This window comes from Perognathus longimembris, unplaced genomic scaffold, assembly GCF_023159225.1.
Source record: "Perognathus longimembris pacificus isolate PPM17 unplaced genomic scaffold, ASM2315922v1 HiC_scaffold_5769, whole genome shotgun sequence".
Taxonomy (NCBI): Eukaryota; Metazoa; Chordata; class Mammalia; order Rodentia; family Heteromyidae; genus Perognathus; species Perognathus longimembris.
The window spans coordinates 126,116-148,227 of NW_025961232.1; the positions used below are offsets into that span (position 1 = coordinate 126,116).

Here is a 22,112-nt window from a genome sequence, read left to right on the forward strand (position 1 = left end):
GAAATTGAGATGTTCTGTCATAATTACAAGCTTGTTTTCCTTCAAAGTTGAATCTTGTGATTCAGGCTCCTGATGCCAGCACTTGAGAAACAGAGACAGGAGAATCATGAGTTTATGGTCAGCCTGGACTGTACAAAAATTCCATCTGAGCAAAGAAAGCAAGGCAGGAGCTCAAGACTTGTGCCTGTAATCCTTCCTTCTCAGGTGACCGAGATCTGAGGTTTCTGATTTAAAGTCACTAGGGAAGTCAAGTCTGAGAGACATGTATTCCAAACTAGTCAGTGAAAGTGGAAGTGGAGCTCTTTCGGGAGTAGTAAAACTCTCAGCTGGAGCACAAAAGGCAAGTGAAGGTGCAGATGCTATCTTCAACACCCTCTACCAGGACACACAAGGACATTCACACATCCATATACACATGACAGAGAGAGAGAGAGAGAGAGAGACAGAGAGACAGAGAGACAGAGAGACAGAGATAGAAAGAGAGAGAAACAGAGAGACATAGACACAGAGACAGAGACAGAGAGACAGAGACGGAGAGAGAGCATCACAGAGACAGAGACACAATCACAGAGAGAAAAAGAAAAAGAGAGACAGAGACAGAGACACTCACAGAGTCACAGGCACAGAGACAGAGACCCAGACACAAGACACAGAGACAGACAGACAGACAGAAGTCACAGTTGGTGGCATCAGCTGTGGGAATGGAGTCCACTCTGAGCAGTCAGCATGTGGACATCTCTAGGAAGAGACACAGTTATCATGAAGGGCAGATTTCAGTGCTGTACTCATTCCTTGGAAGGAAACAAAGGAGTCTGCAAGTTGACAGATGGGGAAACTAAACCAAGCACTGTTGTCAATGTGGCGTCAGGACAGAACGTGCTCACAGTGATTCACCAGCTCCGCTTACAGGACAAGGTCTGTGTCAGCTCACTTCCCTCAAGATTCCTCTTTAGGAGCTGGGTCTCTTGTGGAAATGGGGCATTTCGTGGGTGAGAAATACCAAGTGCAGTGTGGATGAGGATAGGTGCTGCTTGTTTAGTCTCAAGTCCAGAGAGGTGAGCTTTCCTTAGGCAAGCAATTAAAAACAAGGAGAGCCCCAAATTTTGGATGTTCTTTATATTTCTAGAAGCAAAAGCAAAAAAGAGAAAAATCAATTTTACTGGTGAGTTGTTAGTGGAATGATGACATTTGATCCAAGATTATAGGAATGATTTGTGATGGTGATTTTAGTGATACCAAAAATACTTCTCTTAGGACAAAAGGAACCAGTTTTAGTAGCTTGTTCTTGAAATCACAGCTCTTCTGAAGGTAGAGCAGGAAGTTCCCTGTGGGCCCAGCTGAGCAGAGTTCTGAGACCTCATCTCAACCACTGAAGCTGACCTTGGTGGTTCATACCTGTCATCTGGTACTTGCCACACTGGTCCTGGCACAAACATAACACCATGCACCAAAAATGAGTAAAGCCAAAAGAGTAGGCTCAAGTAAGGGAGTGAGTAGCAAGAACAAGACCCTGAGTTCAAGCTTTAGTATGGAAATTACCCCCAAAAGTAAAATGCCTCACCTGTTTGTTTTGGCATCAGGAGTCTTGCTGTATAGACAGCAGGAGTTTGTGTTCAAGGACTTTCTTCTTAGCCCCTCCTGCTGAGATCACAGTTGTGCTCCACACCCCCAGTCTGGAGCCTGCCTCATGCAGCCTTGCCTCACTTGCTAGGGCGCTGGCCTCCAGTGTAAAGCACTGAGGCAGTGCCTGAGCCCTGAGATCAATCAGATAATGCATTTGCAACACACATGTTCTAAAGTGAAGCCCTTCCTTCTTTTAGAAATGCTGAAATGACTCTAGGATTACAAAGATAAATATCAAAAAGAAGTTGCACAGGTTTTCAAAATTGTGGGTGGATAGTAGTATGATTTTGACATTTTCCAAATATCCAGTATTGTTCCCCATTACGCACAAGGTACAAAGCCACCTGTTCCAGCACCCAGTGTTAGCAGCACTTGGGGCCCTTCCTCTCTGAAAATGCCTCTTGTGGCTCCTTTAATGGGGTCATTCCGTCCCTCTGCAGCCTGCACGGAGGGCTCCCTCCTTCTTTAGCACATGGCTCCATCACACGCATGGCATGGATACACATGCTGTCATGACCTGGACCCAGGCTGTCCTGTGAACCATGGAGGTGCGTACTCATCCCTGATCCTTGGCAGGCCCTCACACCAGCCTGCATCCCTCAGCCTCATCCCAGTGGCGCCCAGCACTGTGCTCAGGGCTCAGGTCCAGCATGGAGGGAAGAGGTGCAGTCATGGCAACCTTGAGTCAGTGGAAAGATGGTGGAGACGGGGGCGGCAGGTCTGTTTAGGATCCTCACCAGGGAGGGAGAGCCAGGCCTCCAGAAGGACAACCCCAGGGCCAGCGGGGATTTCTGTCTGCAGGCAAGGGGCAGCTGTGGGCAGCACACGCCAGACCTGCATTCCTGGGCACATCAGGAAATTGGTGAGAGCAAAGCTGGATTCTGTTGGGGCTCTGCTGGACCAGCTGGACTACAATTTGAAGTCTTCAGTAGGAATATCCTAGTGCCATGCACCCCAAACATGTGTCAAATGCCCACAGAGAGGGAATGCGGAGACTGCACGTAATCGTTCCACGTGTTCTAGCCGTAACTCAACATTGGAGCTCGAGCGTGCCCCGAAGGAGTTTTAGGAAAATCGAAGTGTGGCCCTCGGGTGGATGGTCTGGACTTCCCACAAGCTCCTTCTCCACACCATGCCAGTTCCCTCCGCCTTTCCTCTCTGGGCCACGTTCTCCTGAGGGCTCACTTCCTCCCACACCCCAGGGCTGCCGCTGCCCACAGCACGGCTGCACTGTGCGCTGGGAGCTCTGGTGCCTATGGCCGTGACTTGAACCGGCTTGGTCCCCAGCGCATGCTCCTGTGGGAGGATTCGGAGTCTGTCAGAGGGAAGTGCTAAGGAGGAGGGGTTTTTTGGTTTTGGTTTTGTTTGTTTGGGGTTTGTTTGGCTTTAAACAAGAGAAATTTATTCTCACAGTTCTGGAGGCCCAGTGTTTGAAATCCAGGCAGGTATTTGACTCTTGGTACAATCCTTTCCTTGCTTCCCTCTGGCTTCTGGTGGGGCCTTCCAGTCCTGATGTCCCTGGGCTTGTAGCTCTTCCTCATCTCGGCCCCTGCTGTCACAGTGTTCCTGCTGAGTCTATCTCCTGTCTTCTCATAACGCCTCTTCTTATGAACATACAAAGGAGGAGGCCTACCCTAATGACCTCATGTTAACCATGCTAATAAAGATCCAAGGAGGTCACATTCACAGGTAAGTAGTTCACCCTTAACAGTGCTCATTCAAATGTTTAGGTGAATTTACATGTACTTTTTTTTTTTTAATTTTACTGTTTTATTCAGGGGCTCGAACTCAGGGTGGGTGGACACTATCTTTTTACCTTTTTTGCCCAAAGCTTATGTTCTACCACTTGAGCCACACCTCCATTTCCACCTTTTTGGTAGTTAATTGGAAGTAAGAGTTTCATGAACTTTCCTGCCTGCCTGGGCTGGCTTTGAACTGTGATCCTCAGATCTCAGTGTCCTAAGCCACCAGTGCCCTGACATGTATGTGTGTGTGTGTGTGTGTGTGTGTGTGTGTGTGTGTGTATCATTTATTTAAAAAGTCAATACCAATTTGAACTTGGTTTCTCAAATCTACAGTTTCTCAAATTTTGTAGCATTTTTGGCAGATCACGTCACAGTGTTATGATATTCTAGACACATCTCCAAGAGAACATTTGACTTAATGAAGTTCAATACAAGTACTTCCAATATTTAGAGAAATGTTAACTTAGGTCCCATACACTCTTTTTTTTTTTTAAACTATGTTTAAGTTTGTAGTTCCCATCAGCCATTATACTCAAGCTAATTCAGAGAAAATCCAGAACTAAAATGGAGGGACACATGGCAAATGCTCTCTCTTACATGATATACAAGACTAGTCATCTTCCAGTCCACATGGAAAAGGCTGAGCATAGGCAGTTTGGCGTTTTGGTCAAACCATAATGAAAAGTTCACCTAATCAGTGAATATAGACAAAGCACCAATTCACTATTAGCATAGCATTAGGTGCTTAGCCACAAGTAGTTTGACACAATAAGTCATGTTTAGTACATATTTAAGACTTCCATTCACAAATTCTTGGCATCATTGGGTTCCACAGTTTTTATTGCTCTGCGACCTGAGGTTTGTGTTGTCTCTCTTTTAGTCCCAAGAGCTCTGTTTTGAGTTCTCCAGGCTTTGGTGGACTTTCAGGTCTTGTCAGGTCGGGCCGGTAGTAACTGTGCACCACTTGGGCACTGGCACACATGGCCAGGAGGCTGGCCGCTGCCATTTTCAGATAACTAGGCCAGGACATGCCCGCAGGCATGGTGGAAGGCTGGCAGGAGGGAAAAGGGGCAGTGTTAGAAGGTTCTATGCCCATGATCCGCCCCACAGCTATAGGGGCTCGGGGTGATCTCCTACCCCCAGGCACGGAGGCCTGTCTTCTCAGCCATGACACGAGGTCACTGAGAGGACGGATGGTTGTCAGGGGCCAAATGAAACCTTAGGGCCTTGATCGGTCAGGGAGGCGCGTTCCACATGCAGAACCTCAGGCCAACTCCCCGCCACAACGGCCCCCTTGTTTTTTGGATTTTTTTTGGACAGTCCTGGGGCTTGCAATGAGGACCTGAGCACTGGGGGCTCCTTTCCTCAAGGCTAGTACTCTACCATTTCCCCCCCTTTATATTTATGTGGTGCTGAGGAATTGAAACCAGGGCTTCATGCATGTTGGGCAAGCACTCTACCACTAAGCCACATTCCCAGCCAGGGAGGAGGATTGTGTTGTTGTTTTGATGACCTACCTGCTCTTCATTATCCCAGCATGATGTTCTCCGTGGCTGTAAACCATAGAGCTATATGCACAGGAAAATCAGAGCTGAACTGAAACCTCCAGAGTTGTCAACCAAAACAAGTCTTTCTGATTTTCAAGTTGACCGTTGATATTGGTCGTGCGATTTGCATGCTGAGGACACAGATTCCATCCTGAACCCTAAGAAGCAGCTCCTCACGCTGACAATAATGCTGATATCTAATGTGAGGTTGACTCCAGGACACTGCGCCTCCAACAACCAGTCTAAGGATGTCTGGACTTTTGGTGTGTCTGGGGCCTCCATCCTGTGGCTCTTGCCTCATGAGTCCAAGCATCCATGCATATGATAGGCATGGACAAAACTCACTATTACGCCAGTGGCTTGTAGGTCAGAAACATGGTTTTGTTCTAAGCATGAGTCCTGCCTACAGGTCACAGAGGGGCTTAGTTTGTGTGTTGGATTGTTTGGTACTTGTGCTTGAATTTTCACGGCTGATTTGCTCATGATTGGGTCCCTACCATGGGAGCCTCATGTTGATCTTGCCTTTTGTAGGCCATTGGAAATTAGAGTTTCCCAGGTTTGTCTGCTTGGGCTCATGAAACCCGAATCCTCAGACCTCAGCCTTCTGAGTTGCCAGGATTATAGGTTGAAGCCCCAGGCATATGGCTTTGGACAGGGTATTGAAACAATGCCCATGCTTAGGAGAAAATGGAAACACAGTGCCTAATGATTTTAGGCTGCACAACCCAGGAGAACCCATTCATGCCCTCAAGTCCTTCTGTGCCAACCCAGAGTGCCCACGCAGGTGACTCGAATAGGGGGACAGTAGCTGTTCTTTGACTCTGGTCTCCCCTCCAGCTTCTTTGCCTTTTGGCTGATCCTGTGTCACTTCTCAAACCTGTGTCAGCTGTCAGTTCATCTCTAGGCCCTTTTCCCAGCTAGCCCCTGCCCAGCACTTAAAAATCTCGCAACTTCTCTGAGTTTCTCTCTTACGAGTTGACAAGCAAAGTGGACAATGGGACTGAAGGCAAATGAGGAATCAAAGAGGTATTTTCCGTGCTGGGGATATGGCCTAGTGGCAAGAGTGCTTGCCTCCTATACATGAGGCCCTGGGTTCAATTCCCCAGCACCACATATACAGCCAGGAGTGGCGCTGTGGCTCAAGTGGCAAAGTGCTAGCCTTGAGCAAAAAGAAGCCAGGGACAGTGCTCAGGCCCTGAGTCCAAGGCCCAGGACTAGCCAAAAAAAAAAAAAAAAATGGTATTTTCCCTTTGAAGCAACTCTTTGAAGCAAATGATTCTTGAAATCTGAGAGTGCCAGTGAAGGCCTGGAAACAAAATGATCAGATGGGAGCCACGAAGCCCTCAGGAGACATAGCCAGAGCTCTGGTCTGACTCCACACAGGGCCTGGCTCACAGGACATCATGAATTCAACATCTGTGGGCAGAATGAGGACAAGTAGATGAAGTTAGTCTTGGCCCTTCTGAAAATGGTAAGCAGGCCACACTGGATAGAGATCCCATTTGGGACTAGGCAGTGTCAAAAGACTGTGACCCTAAGATCTGATGAAAGCAGAAGGAGGGGCAGCAATGTGAGGGGTAAAACCTGCCTGTGCCAGGTCTCGCTTACCCGACTCTGGTCAAGTGCACACACTTCTGCAGAAGTGACATTTGCCTTGTGGAGATTCTAGAATTTGTATCCCATTCTGTCATGACTTCAATACATCCCAACAATTCATGGTTCCCAACAATTTGAAAAAATGATACCTAGCTGTATGTCCCTTTATGTTTCACTGTGATGCAATGAAATTCGCAAATGTCCGATGGGTTGCAGGAACATGTATATGCTTTATCTACTGGTGTAAGTAAAAACAGTAAAACCCTGCAAAGGCTAAGTGTTGGCTGGGGCACATCTGCACCACCCTGATGACAACCAATGCTGCAGGAAGCAGATGGATGAAGGTAACATCTGTCTGGTTCCACGAGCATATCTAGTTCTAGTTTATGGGGCAGTGAAGGAGGAGAGGCAGTCCAGCAGGCCCTCCTTTCACTCCCCTGCTGCTTCTGCTGTTCCACATCTCTGCTGTCCTTTGAATTGAGCCTGATCCACGTGGATAAAATACCTAGTCTATAAAAATAGAGTCAGGATTTGGAAGTCAGGCATAGGTAGTGATAATACAGGTCTCTAGGAAGCCAACTGATTGGAGCAGGATGCTAAATAAATGTGCCTGCTTCCACCCACCGCTCAGCCTAAATCCAAGGGCAGTGCCCTAAAGGACACATGTTCAGGTCAGAGTCAGGCCCAGCATCTTGGCCACACTGTTAGCGCCCCTCCTCCCTCCCGGCTGCACTGGGGACAGCAGGGCCTCCTCACGCTGGAAAGCAGGAGTGGGGCTGGCTGTGGGCCTGGCTGACAGGGTGGCCAGGGAGGAGAAAGAGCGCTGTGCTCCTAACACTGCAGTGCAGCACCTGTGATTGACCTGAGACTCAGCCGCTGCTACCTCAGCCCCAGGAACCCCACAGCTGGCCCCTGGGCCTCAGAAACGGTCTCCCTGCACACTGAGCAGCCTCTGCTCTGGACAGCCCTCCACTGTGCCCCTCATGACTCCCGGCTGCCTCCCCATGGTCACCGGGCGGCTGAGTTCACACAGCCCAAAGTGATGGCCACCTCTGAAGTCTCTCAACTCAGCCGCCAGAAACCCAATGTCCCGGGGAAGAGCTGGCACCGCCCCCTCGGTCCTCAATGCCCCTTCCCCTTTGCCTGCACACAGCCTTGGCTCATGGCAGACAAGCGATCCACGCAGCACTGTATTTTGTTTTGTTTTGTTTTGTTTTGTTTTTTGCCCTCTCCCAACCCTGGGTTAGGATGAGGTTCCATCGCGCAGATGCACAGCTGGTAACAGCTGTCTACTGTAAATGTGTTACTACCCACAGAGTCTATGTCCCTCAAATATTCTTGGCCCTGCCTCAGACACAGCTGTACCCACACAAGGCTGTACACTTGGCCACTGCGCTGACCTTAACCTGCTCCCTGCACACCAGGGCCTTCCCCCCACTTCCTCTAGGGCGCTGTGAGCCTCCTCCCCTCAGGACCACGGGCTCTGCGGAGTCAGCTGGTGGAGCTCATGGTTCTCAAATCGGGCACTGAGTTAGTGCCTTGAATGATGTACCTGAAAGGAATAACAATAACTATTTATTAAAATATATTGAAAGGTACATAACACGAAGGTGAAATAAAGACAAAAGCGGATGTCTTTCAAGGGAGGGAAAGGATTTCTCTAAGTGTTTGAGCTGGCGCTCAGTGGAGCTCTGGACTTCCTGAGTCCACAAACCAAATTGTGCCCGCAGTGTTAGTGGAAGCACACTGGGGTGCATGTGCTGCAGCTAAGTTGCCCTCTCCACATAAAGGTGGGTCCATATCAGAAAAGATATGCAGAGCCTGTGGGATCTCTGGCGCAGAGAAGACAGGCACAGGTTGGAGTCCATTTGTCCTAAGTGTCAGGGGCATCGTGGAGCTGAATGGTGTGGCCTTGCTCTTCACACATCCGCCACTGGAGGAAGGGGGTTTTCGGCACAAGCATTGCTCAGAGACAGCTCCTGATGCCACAGCACTGTGTCTTGTGCTCGTTCCTCCCCTTCCTCCTCTGATGGGAAGCAGTCCAGGGTAGAACTGCTGGACAGCTCGCAGTCGGCAAAGCCGAGTCGAGCTTCTTCGTCCTCAGACTGAAGGGCTGGAGAGCCTGTCCCGGTTGCAGAGGACACAGACAGCTCCCAGTCAGAAAACCTGAGTCCGAGTTCATCATGTCCTGAGTCAGTGACAGGAGATCCTGTCCCACTTGCAGAGGAGGAGGACAGCTCACAGTCATCATTGCTGATTTCTGGCTCTTCCTCATTTGAGTCAGGTATGGGCGATCCTGTCCCGGTTGCAGAGGACGAATTCAGCTCGCAGTCACCACTGCTGTGTCCAGGGTGTTCGTCATCGGATTCAGGTATGGGAGAGCCTGTCTCAGTTGCTGAGGATGAGGACAGCTGGCAATCATCATTGCTGATTCCTGGGTGTTCTTCATGTGAGTCAGGTATGGGAGAGCCTGTCTCGGTTGCAGAGGACGAGGACAGCTCACTGGCAGCAGTGCTGTGTTCAGGGTGTTCATCATGGGATTCAGGTATGGGAGAGCCTGTCTCGGTTGCTGAGGAAGAGGACAGCTCGCAGTCAGCACTGCTGTGTTCTGTGTGTTCATCATCGGATTCAGGTATGGGAGAGCCTGTCTTGGTTGCTGAGGATGAGGAGAGCTGGCAGTCATCTTTGCTGAATCCTGGGTCTTCTTCATGTGACTCCGTTGCAGCAGAGCCTGCGTTGGTTGCAGAGGACAAGGACAGCTTCCTGGCTGTACAGCTGAGTCCTGGGTCCTCCTGTCTTGATTCAAGTTCAGCAGAGCCTGTCAAGGTTGCAGAGGACAAGTCCTCGTCTAGGAGCCGACCCGATTGTTCTGGCTCTTTGATCTTCAGTTTCGTGGGCACTGTGCACCGAGCGCACCCCGCACTTGGCAACTGGGGTTGGCTTGCAGGAGTCACCGCAGTGTCCCCATCCCTGCCATCCTGCTCTGGGCTGCCAGATGCCACCTGCCGGCCTCTCCAGAGGAAGTGCCAGAAGGTTCTTCTGGGTCCAGCTTGGGCGTGGGGTCTGGGGCGTGGGTTGGTCCAGTGTCTGCAGGTGTCCACCAGGCGCTCCCTGCAGGGTCTCCTGGACTCAGAGCCAGTGGAAACTCGCCAACAACAGGAAAACATGGCTCTTTTCTGGCTACCTCCAGGCACCTTTGCGATTTGTGTCTGGAATGTGGCTGCCTGGAGACCTGGGTTCCAAGTTCTCTTTGGTCTTCTGTCAAGGATGAGGTCACTTCCTGGGGTCCTCTTCCTAAGCTTACTCTTCCTCCAGTGGACCCCACACAGTCCCCCTGCGCTTCTGTATATTGTATATATGTACACACACATCTGTAAAATGAATATATAGAGAGATATAGAGATATAGAGTGCTCACAGGTGATCATCTGCAGTAATGTCTCCTTTCATGTGTCAGTCACTGGAAGGCATCTCATCATAATGGGGGTTTGACTGACACAAGAAAAGAGAAATGGGCCTCTGAAACTCCACAGCGTTCTTGTTCCAGATCTGTCTCCATTTTCACATACATAAATGCATATCTATATAACTATGTATGTACATATATATATGTATATATATCTCCATTGACAGCACTCACTCTATTGAGTGACTGCAGTGTATTTTCTCCCCATTAATCTCTTCCTCTCTCCTTCCTAACAGCACGTGTATCTGCATCCTTGTATTCACTTTGCTATACTATAGGTTACTTCTTCTAAGAAGTTAATCCATTAGAAACCTCCTCTGTGTATACCACACTTTAGTCACTGTGTTCATGTTTATGTCCCTATATATGAATTCTTATATGATGATTTCCAAATCTAGTGTGAATTACATCTTTGAGTAGATTCAGATGACTTGATATTTCTGAACCATTTGCCATTTTTTGTTCTTATTTTGTATTGTTAACTTCCTATTTGCTCTCTCTAGTCAGAGATGGAAGATAGAATTGCCCTCATGTGAAATTCACTGAGAATCACTTGAAAGCTTATATGTGATCAGGGTTTTAGTCTTCCTTAAAAACTTGAGAAGAATGCATTGGCTCTGTTTGCAGAAAAACAAAAATTCAACATTGCTTTCATTTACATTCTTGTTTGTTCATGTACTCTATTTCCCATTATATATACTTCTTATTATATTTGCTCAAGTAAGTACTGAGAGTGTTTAAGTCTCCTTTATAAAGTGATTGTTCCTAGTATGATGTGCTCTCATTATCTTGCATAACTTTGCATACCTTTAACTGCTATGTTCAAGTCTCCCAGTCAATGGGATACAGTGACTGTTTGTACCAACTTGTATAAATATAATAGACAACCCGGTTGCTGGGGGCTGACACCTGGAATCCTAGCTTACATCTCCACATGAAGCCAGCTCAGGCTGGAACGTCTGAGACTCTTCTCTCCAGTGAACCAGCCACAGTGGAAGTGTCCCTCAAGTGGTAGAGGGCCGGCCTTGAGCACAAAAGCTGAATGCACAGCCCTGAGTTCCAGCCCCAATACGTGACAAATGGTCACTTCAAAAGGCTCCAGAGAACTAGGAGATCATCAGCTCACCCAGGAATCTGGGCACACCGGCAGAGCTGTGGCTTGCATGCCCGAGTTAGAGTTGGGCAACTCCCTGTTCCAGCCTGGGTGCTTAGGAAATCGGTGTCATTGCAGTGGTGTGTTTGCCTGTGACTGCAGTGAATGAACACAAGGTAACAGCCTTATGCCATCTGCTCTGCTCTGGCTGCCTCATCTCACCAGCACCTCCTGGCTAAAAGTTCAGACCATTTCATAAGTTCCTGGGCTCCCTCTACTGGTTGAAGATTAAGGGGAGAATGTCCTTAGAAAACCCATCAAATTCCTCACTGTCTTCAGTGAATAATTAGAAGAACTAGAAAGAAAGAGAAAACATAGATTCAAAAAATAAATCCAGGATATTCTTCATAATTCAGCTTTCAATAGCCTGAAAATATCTGTATTACCCTCCACATGGGTAGGACCTGAGGAATTACGCTTTCAGGAGACCACTGTCTACTGCAGAAGAGAAGCTATTTGGGTCTAAATTGAAAGGACTCTGCTTGTAAACCATGAACTGAGATTTCTCCAGTTAGGTAGAGAAACAAATAATCCATGGAAGGAGACCGCAAGCACAAACCTTCAAGTAAAGAAGCAAATGCCATCAGTGAAGCAATATTCCCTTTCCTTTCTCTCCTGTCCTTGCTATCCTCTTCCTTGTTCCCCCATCTTTTCCAGTCCCATTGTCTTGTCCTGTTCTGTCTTCTCTTCTCCCCTTCTTCCCCTATCCTATCCTATCCTATCCTCTCCTATCCTATCCTATCCTATCCTATCCTATCCTATCCTATCTGCTGTCAATACTGAAACTTCGCAGCACTAGTACTGTACCACACCCGAAACGCTTTGCTTTTATTAACTCTTACTTTGAGATAGTTTCAGGATAATTGTGCCCCAGCTCCCTCCATTCTCCACTCTCCTTGCTCCCTATCCAGAGTAGCTAGGAAAGAAAAATCAACTCCTAGGGCCATTCTGGAATCAGTTCTCTTCCAGCACAAGACCCAAGGTCATGCTCAGTACATCTTTTGTGAAATCACAGTGATGACAAGTTTGCATTTCTAGGCCTCAGAACCCTGGGTTCTGTTATCTAGTTTATCAGAAAGGTTTGAATCCAGAGCAGAGGAATCTAAGATTGAATTATCAGTGACTGTGTGAATTATCTCTGAAGGACTTGAGGGCTAGTTCAGCCTCTCTAGGGTGGGTCTAGGGTGGAGACGAGTGGATTATCTGAGGGAGAATACAAAACACAGAGCTCGGGATCTTCTTCATCTCTACACCCAGCTACTTGGACTTGCTCCGTGCTGAGTAAAGCCGGGGTAGAGGACAACATGGACACGTGCTCTCTCAGCATGGGAGCATGGTGGACCGAGCCTGAAAATTTCAGTGCTCCGTTGGTTTTCTACCTGGAAGAGGAGCAGGAGGAGGAGATTTTCGGTAGGTGACCCCAGTGCCATCTGTTGTCTTCACCCTATCCATCTCTCCCTGTGCTCCCTCTTTGATCCATACTAGGCCCCCACCATCGGGGCACCTGACCCCCAGTTCTGTTGGGGTTTTCCTGTTCTTCCTGTCCTCTTCTGTTCCTAGGGCAGGAGGATAGATATCTTTGCTGCATGGAGGAGCACAGCCACACCCTCATTCAGCTGGAGCCCTGGTTCACCGTCACAGGCCACACTCGAGTCACCGTGGTGGGGCCCCCAAGGGCCAGGCAATGGCTGATGGGCATGATATGGCTTTTGGAGCACAAGGACTTTCACTATCGAGCTCGAGGTAAGCGTCGATGACCTAGTTTGCAGTCAAAGCCTTGCTGCTCATGCATGGCATCTTAAAGACTTGGACTGCTCAGGAACCTGAGAATCACATGTTCCCAAGCCCCCTGGAGGGCAGAGGCCCAGGGTTAACCATATTTGGAATCAAGTCATTGAGAGAGAAAGTGGGGAGGGGGCATCCGAATGGGGACCCATAGGATGGGATGGAATATCTCCTACCCCTCCCTTCATTCCTTCCATCCCCACAGGCTTCCTGTCTGGGCTCCTGGACTCTGACCATTCTTCTCCCTGCCCAGGCTACCAGATGCTGCAAAGTGTCCGGAGCCAGCCACTAACCAAAGAAGACTTGGCCGCCTGCCTCCGTGTGCAGCTGGACTCCTTGGTGGTGAAAGGCTACCAGGACAAGTGATTCACTTTCCTCAGGCTTCCTCCAGCCAAGTGCTTGCTTGCCTTGGGCTTCCGTGGGCTTTGTGTAGTTCTTTGTCCCTGAAGGACCAGCCTGCTCTGGACAGCTCAGTGAAGACATGGCACAGACAGTGGTGGAGGGTGACAGTTTTGGCTGTGTTGTCTCCCCCGGGAAGTCTAGGCACATAGGTGAGAGGCGTCTTCTAAAGTGTGTATTCTGCTGGTGAAGGAGATCCAGAAACACCCGTGGTGCAATCTGCATTGCCTCGAGTTCACTCCCTCTCCCCCTCTTTGTTTCTCACAAGCTTCTCCAGTGCACTCATTTCCCCCACAATCCCTCCCAACGTCTAACAAACACAGTCTCTTTCAAGAGACCTCAGATTTTCACATTTCCAGATTGTTTATACATGTTTCCGTTTGCAGTCGTGAATCATGTTGTGCTCTTGTCTCCGGAATCAGTGTGCTCCCCAAACGGGGAAATCCTGGCAAAAATGTCACTTTACCGGCCATCTCCAAGCCTCCTGTTCAACTAGACACAGTGACTCTCTACCTACCAACTGGAATAAAAATAACTAAGAAGTATGCGTGGTGGATGAGGCCTCTAATCCTAGCTTCTTAGGTTGGTGTATGAAGGCAGCCCATGCAGGAATATTTGGGAGACTCTTATCTCTAATGAGCCAGCACAAAGCTTGAAAGGGAAGTATGGCTCAGGAGGTAGAGTGCCAGTCTTCAAGGGAAAATAGCCGAGCCAAGGCCCAGGCTATGAGTTCAAGCACAAGTACTGCCTTCACCCCACCCCACACCCCACCCCACCCCAAATCAAAAAGCTTTAGGCTGTCAGGGAACTGGCTGGTCACCAGTCCACTGATGAATCTGGGGGAAGTGGCACAGCTGTAGCTTGGATCACCAAGTTTGAGATGGGGGAACCCACTGTCCGCGCCTGGGTGCCCTGGGACACACGTGTCCAGGAGTGTGTGTTTGCATGTGACTGCAGGAATGAACATGAGGGAAAAGCCTTAGGCCACCCGCTCTACCCTGGCTGCCCCCTCTCATCAGCACCTCAAGGCTAAAAGGTCAGAATATTTAGGAAGTCCCCGGGCTTCCTCTAGTGTTGGGAAATAAAGTCGAGAGTCTTTCACTCTTTCTGTAAAGGATCGTTGATGGGTTTTGTGTGTGGATGTTACCGGGTTCTTCAACTCGGGGCCCTGAACTCTCCCTTGAGCCACAGTCGCAGTTGCAGCTTTGTGCAGGTTCCTTGGAGATAGGAGTCTCACAGGGGTCTCTGCCCAGCCGGGCTGGGAACCTTGATTCTCACCCTTCCCCTTCCGAGTTAGCCAGGCTTGGAGGTGAAGAGGTGAGTACCACGGGCCCTGGTTTTCCCTTCAAGTATTAAACTTGTGTCAGCGGGATCCTCTCTTCTAAACACTTTCTCCCACTTCTCCCTAAACGTCACAGATTACAGAGAAGCTCTTCCTGGAGAGGAACTTAGTCAGCAGGGAAGATTCTAATAATGGAGGAAATCCTCCCAGAGATTTTTGGTCTTTGAGAATTCCTAAATGCCGGGGAAGGGACATGAGGGAATCCCTGCACTTAGAGCCTAAAGAAAGGAAAGAAGAAAGATGAAGAGTGTGAGACCAGCCTTGGCTATGGACAGGCAGGATATTCTTCCTCTCTCTGTCTCTCTCTCTCTCTCTCTCTCTCTCTCTCTCTCTCTCTCCTTTCTCTCCCTTGCTCTCTCTCTCTATCAAAAAAGAAATCAGATTTTATGGGTTACACATGTAATCCTAGCAAATAAAGAGTTAGCTCGGAAACCTCTTCATTTGAAGACAGCAGCTCAATAAAGTTGACATAAGAAACACACAGAAGATGTTCTTATCTGTTATGACCTGTTTTGTGAGAAACAAGAAGGCACTGGGACCCATCTCCACTGTGAAGAACAGTGCTGTGCAGTCTTCCAGGTAGAAGCCGAGCTGCTTACCTTCAGCCAGGCTCACACACCCTCTGGGAAGGATGGAAGGAAGGCAGGCAGTGGTGGACTTCCTCTTCCTCTTTCTGTGGCCACTTGAACAAGTCCTGTGTGAGGGATGAGTCTAGGGGCGGGCCATGTAGGGGACACCGCAGTGATCTTCCTGCTTGGCTCTGTTCTGATGAGAGCCCACAGCTGGCCACGCCCACATCCTGGACCTCAGCATCCTCTCCTAGTTTCACTGCAGGCACACATGGGGAAAGCAATGTCATTGACTCATCTTCACAGGGCCTTAGCTGTAAGCATAGGGGTACATTCACTCCTTCTCTCTGGAAATCTGTCCTGGGAACAACCCTACCTTTCCTGTCTCCATGCACCTCGAGCCTTTGGGAAAAAGACATTTGGAATGGGAATGGGGAAGGACATGAAGTTGGGTACAGTTACATCGCAGCAGCTCAGCTCAGGTCCCACCTCTGTGCTTCCCCGGTGTCGGTGCTGAGACTCCAGCGTGGCCACTCCAGAGAAGTTTCTGAGGCTTGAGCTTCTGCAGCATGGAGAAGGGACTCCATTCCAGGTGCTCAGAAGCCTCTCCAGGTGCCCACATGGTCCAGTCCCAGTTCCTAAAGAATACCAGAACAGTTCGCTTGGAGGCAGGGCTGCTAGAAAGGATGTTTGGGGAGCATGGGAATGGGAGGGGCTTGCGAGGTCCTCCTACCCATACCCCATTGGCTCTGGGCAATAGCAGAGCCAGCCTGTCCTGCTGCTAGGGCCCCAAGATGTGTCCCCTGGTGGCCCGGCCTCCATTTTCCCACCACCATCTCCACTGCCTTTCTCCCCATACAGGCAAGGATGGAGATCTCGTGCCCCATGGTGAGTGTATGTGCGTGTGAATCATTAGGCCCCTGGAGGAGATGCGGAGATCCTGGTGTTTGCGCGGCTTTATCATCAGCAAGACATAGCTGAGATGACCATGAGATTGGCCAGCCACTTCTGCCAGCTCTCCCTGCAAAGTAAGCTGCCCTCCGGGAGGGTGACCCAGGCAAACTCGAGTCCCTAGGGGAGATCTGGGGCTTCCTGGCATTCAGGGCAGTTGTCTGGCCCTCCCAGCCAGGCTGGAAAAGGCTTTCAGGAACTCAAGGGATCTACAAAGTCTCCTGGCCCCTGTGTTCTGGGGAGGCTTCCCGCTGGGGTCACTGTACTGGGATGGAGGGGTTCAGGACACAGGAGCAGCCTCCTCCCACAGCTGTCCTTACAGGTGCAGGGGCGGCCTTGTTCAAGGAGGCTGAGGCCCAGCAACTTCCAGATGCTGATTTGGAGGCCAGGAGCCAGCCATCCCTGAACGAGGTGCAGGAGGAGGGGTGCTGAGGGCTCTGGGGGACATCTCCACCCCAATGAGAGCTAGGTGGGTTCAAGTGGAAATTTCCAGAGACTCATTCCTTCTGGAGCAGGCAGCGGTGGGGCGAATGGGGTGCTGGATGTTTTGTAGTACCTCTAGGAATGCAACAAAGCAGGAATGTGAACAGTTCTCACAAACAGCAGGCGGTCCCCAAGGCTTCCTCCAGCACTGAGGGTCCCGGGAGCCTCTCCTGAGGCGGGTGGAGCCCCTTTACTTGCTGACCGCAACAGTTACGGGCTGTCCAGACCATCTTGCCTGTGCCAGGACGTCAAGGCCCACTGAGTCAGTCTTTACTGGAAAGCGTTCCAAGCTACCAGGACTCTCCAGAAGGTGACAGGGTGGAAAACCTGTTTACCATCCTCCTTTTGTGTGTGGTCACCCTGGGCTTGCAAAGTCCCCCAGGGACGACAACGATAGAGCCACCCGACTCAACGGTCTATTCTAGTACCGAGTTTGAACTCAGGGTCTGGGTGCTCCCCTCAGCTTGTCCTCTTCAAGCCTGGGACGCTACTACCTGAGCCACAACTTCCATTTGAACACAGCTGAGCTTTGGCTGGCTCACTGCAGAGACAAGCCTCCAGGTCTTTTCTGCCCCTGCTGGCTTCCTATTGTGATGCTCAGCTCTCTGCCTCCTGAGCAGCTAGGATCCCCTGTGGGAGCCGCGGGGCATCAGGCTGCTGCCAGACACCTGCCAGAGGAGGGAGCTGTAGGAGAGCTGGGCTGTGCTGCAGTGATCTCAAGCCTCGCCCAGGTCACCTGAGGTCCTACCAGGCTTCAGATGAGGGAAACACAGGCAGGGCAGGCGAGTCTCTCTGGTCACTTCAGCAAGGAAGGAGGGAGTGTCTGGAAGAGACACATTGGGGTCAGCTGGGAGCACTCCTGCTCATTCACGGTCATCTGGAAGCAGCGCCCTTTATGGAAATAACAAGCGTGCCTGCCCGCATCCGTGCTAGTCATTACTGCATTCCTTCACAGCGTACTCAAGCAGTATGTTATGAATTGCCCTTAAGGAAATATAACTACAGGCCATTGGTGTTGTAGATAGGCAATAACATTGTAGATGATATTTAGGAGCTATGTGGGCAGAAGGCCCAAGTGGAAGGGTAGGAAGAGAAGTAAAGGCACAGATATGGAAGTAAGATGAATGTGTGTCCTACAATGCTTGTTTATCAAGTACGAGGCCCTGAGTACAAACTGCAGTCCTACCCAAAAGCAAAGCCTATCCTATTCACCCAGTGCTTTAATGAAAGAGGGGAATCCATGAGTGTTTATGAAAATGGACATGTATGACCTAATTTTACACATTGTGCAAATAACATGTTTGCCAAACCCCCAGCCTTCTGTGTCTGCACTAAAAATCAGGTGAGCTATTCAACACTAATTGTTAAACAGCATTGGCAAATAGTCTATGGAGAGAGAGAAAGAGAGGGAGGAAGGAAGGGAGGGAGGAAGGGAGGGAAGAAGGAAGGGAGGAAGGAAGGAACGAAGGAAGGAAGGAAGGAAGGAAGGAAGGAAGGAAGGAAGGAAGGAAGGAAGAAAGGAAGGAAGGAAGGAAGGACGACTTGTGAACATTTCTTGGGAGTCCTCGTGAGACGGCGTGTGCCAGTGGGCCATGAGAGCGACACAGCAGTGGACGTCCCGAGTGGCTCTGCTCTGAGGAGTGCCCACAGTTGGCCCATCCCCCGCTCCCTGACCTCAGCATTCTCTCTGTCTGCAGTTCAACTGCAGCCCCAGCGGAAGAGCAAGGTCAGTTCCTCCTCCAGCCAGGGCCTGAACTGCAGCTCTCAGGTGTGCTGTCCTCCCGTCTCAGGACGCCCACTGGTGTCCCCAGCAGCAGGGGCAGCTGAGCCTTGAATCTTGTTGGGAATCCGCCTGGCTTGTGAGCCCAGTTCCAGCACCTTCTCTGATCCCGCCGCGGGTTGGGTCAGGACGTTGGTGAGGGAGCGAGTCCTCAGATGCTGCGGGACTCCACTCCCCCACACGTGGAAGGGGCTCTCTCTCAGGAGACATGGCCTGGCCAGCTCCGCATCCCTGACATGGGTGTCATTTGCTTGTTCTTCCTTTGCTATCACGGCTGGAGGTGGCTCTGTCACCTCCATCGTCCGTTGGAGATTCTCAGCAGCTGCACCAGGGCGCGGCTCTCCAGCTGCCATGTTTGGAAGGTGCGTGGCTCTCGTTTGGTGTGTGCACATGAGCTGCAGATCCTCAGCCATCGGGGACTGGGGTTGTCGGGCGGTGGAACACTGTGCACCTGCTCTGTGTTGCCTGCCCTCGGTGAGCGCAGACCACTCAGTTCTTCATTGGAAATATCTTGAGGACTCTGCGTTGGCGCCAGGGTGGAGGGCTGTCGCAGTGTCCCCACACACGGATCTTCCCCTGCTCAGCGTCTGCGCGGTTTGCGTCCATTGTCCTGTCGACGGCCGAGGCCGGGGATGCTGCATGGCCCTTGCTGTCCTCTGTCTGTCCCGCCAGGCTGACGGCGCAGGGAACGGCCAGGTGTCCGGGCTGGGCTGAGGCGCGTGGGCAGCACATGGACGGATGTGGCCCAGTGGACGGCTCAGGGCCCCCTTCTCGTCCCACCCCAGCAAGGTGGAGGGGCGCAGAGCAGGCACACTGGCTCTGCCTGGGGGACCTGCAAGGACAAATCCCCTCTAGGGACTGGAGAGACAGCCGTGCCGGGACTCGGGTCCTCACGGGCTGCTGCAGCCCCCACTGTGCTTCCTGCCATTCTGCTAGCAGTGTGTGCCCAGCACACCTCTGAATCTCTGGCCGTGTAGCTCCAGGACTTCCTGCGTGGAGGAATCGGGGTCACGAGCCGTGAGATGGTGAGGGCTGGGTTTCCGGAGATCGGGTCCCCAGGGGTCCAGCTGCCGGAACTGTCAGAGCCAGGGTGACGTGGGATGCGCTCCGGCCAGGCCCTGCCCTCGGTGGCCGTCACAGATGTCACTGGCCAGGTGTCAGAACGCGTGGCAGACGGGCGGGGAGGCCCTGGGCGCCCTCGGCCCGCGCTGCCCCCACTCCTTCGCGCTCCTTCAGGCAATGGGAAGCGACCTTGTGCGGGACTGACTGCCGCTCGCCCCGCTGCCCACGTCTCCCTCGAAGCCATCATATTCCTGCTGCAGGAAGAGCTCCTGAGCACACCATGGCCATGGCCCGGACTGGAGTCCAGCTTCTGGCCAGCGGAGCCTCTGGTCCTGAGTCCAGCCGTTCAGACACGGACGCTGCCTTCGCCACCCAGGGAGCTTTCCTCCAGGATTGCCCTCTGGCTCTGCCATGCCGTGTGCTGTCGCCTGGCGCTCGCCCGGCCGCAGCCCTGTGGGGACCTCCTCCTCCAGAGACAATCCCACACGTGGAGAAGCTCCAACCCGCACCTCCCTCCGTGGACTCGCTTGCTCACGGGACTCATTTCTCAGCTTCTGGAATTCTAATGCTTCGGATACATGTGGGACTCTGGATGGGTGCTGATCTCGAGTCAAAGTCCTGGGGATGGGAGACAAGAAGGAGGGGGTGTCCCTCAGGGAATACATAGAGCTGGCTAGAAGACAAAGTATTAAGAGGCAAAGCGAATGGTGGCGTGAGGGGAAGGAGGGAGGCTGGTGAGGAGAGTGAGAGCCATGCTGAGCTCAGCGCTGGGGGAGGGGGTGGGGGCGGCCATGCCACACAGGGTGGCCAGGCAAGGCCTAGGGGACTGCAGCTGGACCTGGAGTGAGATGCACCTGTGTCCTGTGCTGGGGGAAAGGAGGAAATCAGGGGCACCAGAAGTTCCCCCAAACCTCCTCCCAGTGTGTTGCTGCTTGTGGTGCTGAGGAGGAAACCCAGGGCCTCACCCTTGCTAGGCAGACGCTCTACCAATGACCAGACCCAGCCATCTCTATAAAGTGCTTTGCTGTCCAGTTGGCCCCCTCCCTGGGAGGAACTTTAGAAGGTGGTTGAAATGCCGTGACGTTGAAGACACTGAGTCCAAGGAGCCATGACCTCAGGCCACTGTGGTCCTTTCCTGCACTCCCAAGCAGTTGCCTCAGTATGTCCATGCAGGCCCGCTAGGTGAAAAAAACCCTCTTGCTCATAAGAAAACCCAGATTGAACTACCTCCTAGTCATAAGTATGTGATTGAGGTGAGCTGCCCCGTCCAGAGGAGGGCTTCTAATGGGTAGAAAAGAGAGCCTGGGGGGTCGAGAAGCTGGACAGGGTCTGGGGCTTGGCCCTGTGTGTGTTCTGGCCGGGTGTAACAAGGGTCAGGTCCTCAGCAGGCAGACAGGACCCTGTTGGAAATCAGAAACCTGAAGAGAGACTGTCTCTGGACTCAGGGTGAGCCTTTGCAGGACTCATGGTGGCTTCCAAACTTCATCCTATCTCAATCTCATGAGCAGTTAGCATAACAGCTAGGAGACACTGACTCCAGCTGGTCCTTGTCTCTGTTTTTTAATCTTATGCCCGCCCTGAGATTTGAACTCAAGGCCTCAGCAACACCCCTGAGCTTATCTTCCCAAGCTTAGAAGTCTTAACCCTTTATCCACAGTGCCACTTCTGGTTTCTTTTTCATAGGGTTGAGATGAGGATCTTGAAGGCTTCCCCGCCTGGGCTGCTCAGGGCTCCTGATCCTCAGATCTCAGCCTCCCCCGTGGCTCGGATTACAAGCATGAGCCAGCAGTGCAGGCTTTTCTTCCCTCTCCCCCATCAACAGGTGTGTGTGTGTGTTTAAAGCAGGATTAGACCCAAAGCCAAGCTAAAGAGCAGGCGATGAGGGAGTTTCCATGTCCCCTCTCCTGCTCACACGGAGACCCCCATTCTGTGTCCCCCACCAGCCTGGCAGCCCGTTTGGACATTTCCTGCGGTTCCTCTGTTTCTCCCTGGCTGAGGAGCTTCTGGGGCTCATCGTCTTCCTCTCCCTGCGCCTTTTTGCTGCTGCTTGTTAGGAAAATGGTGGGGTGGGGGGGAGAACAGGCCGGACTCAGTCTCAACAGGCAAGGACTGTTTACTGAGGGGCAGCGAGGGGCAGCAAGCTTCCCCTGGGGTTGGAGATTGCGCAGGGCGGGTGAAGTTGGGGTCAGGCTCATGGGAGTCTTCATGAAGAAACAGAAAATAAAAAGTAGGCTATGGTCTCTTGGGGGTCAAGGGCGGGCACCCTTGGCCAGGCCCAGCATGGGGTGCTCTGCCTGGGGTGAGGGAACTTTCCGCCATGCCTGCCTGCAGATGAGCACAGGCCTGCACACCTGACGTTCTGCTTGACCTGGGGGAAATGAGGTGTGTGTGTGGTGGGGGGGGGGGGTTAATACTTCACTACTACTGAGCTCTGAGGCACCCTGGAATTCCTGCTCAAAATCTGTGTCTTTCACCTTTTCCTAAATAAAGAGTGGTGCGCATGGGAGGAGAAAGGTGTTTGCTATGCAATATTTGCTTGGCATAAGCAACACCATTGTAGGGCAGCTGCCGCCATGTTGTTATCCAACCTGAAATATGTCTGTGTGCTTTCA

The 22,112-nt window shown here is 51.4% G+C and overlaps 2 protein-coding genes across 2 annotated transcripts; one reads left to right on the forward strand and one right to left on the reverse strand.

Annotated features, from left to right (window-relative positions):
* Window positions 1-4,195: 4,195 nt before the first annotated feature.
* LOC125345511 (protein BRAWNIN-like) lies at window positions 4,196-4,410 on the reverse strand. The gene has a single exon (XM_048337642.1). It carries the CDS (start codon window positions 4,408-4,410, stop codon window positions 4,207-4,209), a length of 204 nt encoding a protein of 67 aa, XP_048193599.1. The 3' UTR covers window positions 4,196-4,206.
* An 8,023-nt stretch (window positions 4,411-12,433) lies between these two features.
* LOC125345509 (KH homology domain-containing protein 1-like) lies at window positions 12,434-13,280 on the forward strand. Its single transcript, XM_048337639.1, has 3 exons — window positions 12,434-12,539; window positions 12,690-12,872; window positions 13,168-13,280. Exons 1-3 carry the CDS (start codon window positions 12,434-12,436, stop codon window positions 13,278-13,280), a joined length of 402 nt encoding a protein of 133 aa, XP_048193596.1.
* The last annotated feature ends 8,832 nt before the right edge of the window (window positions 13,281-22,112 follow it).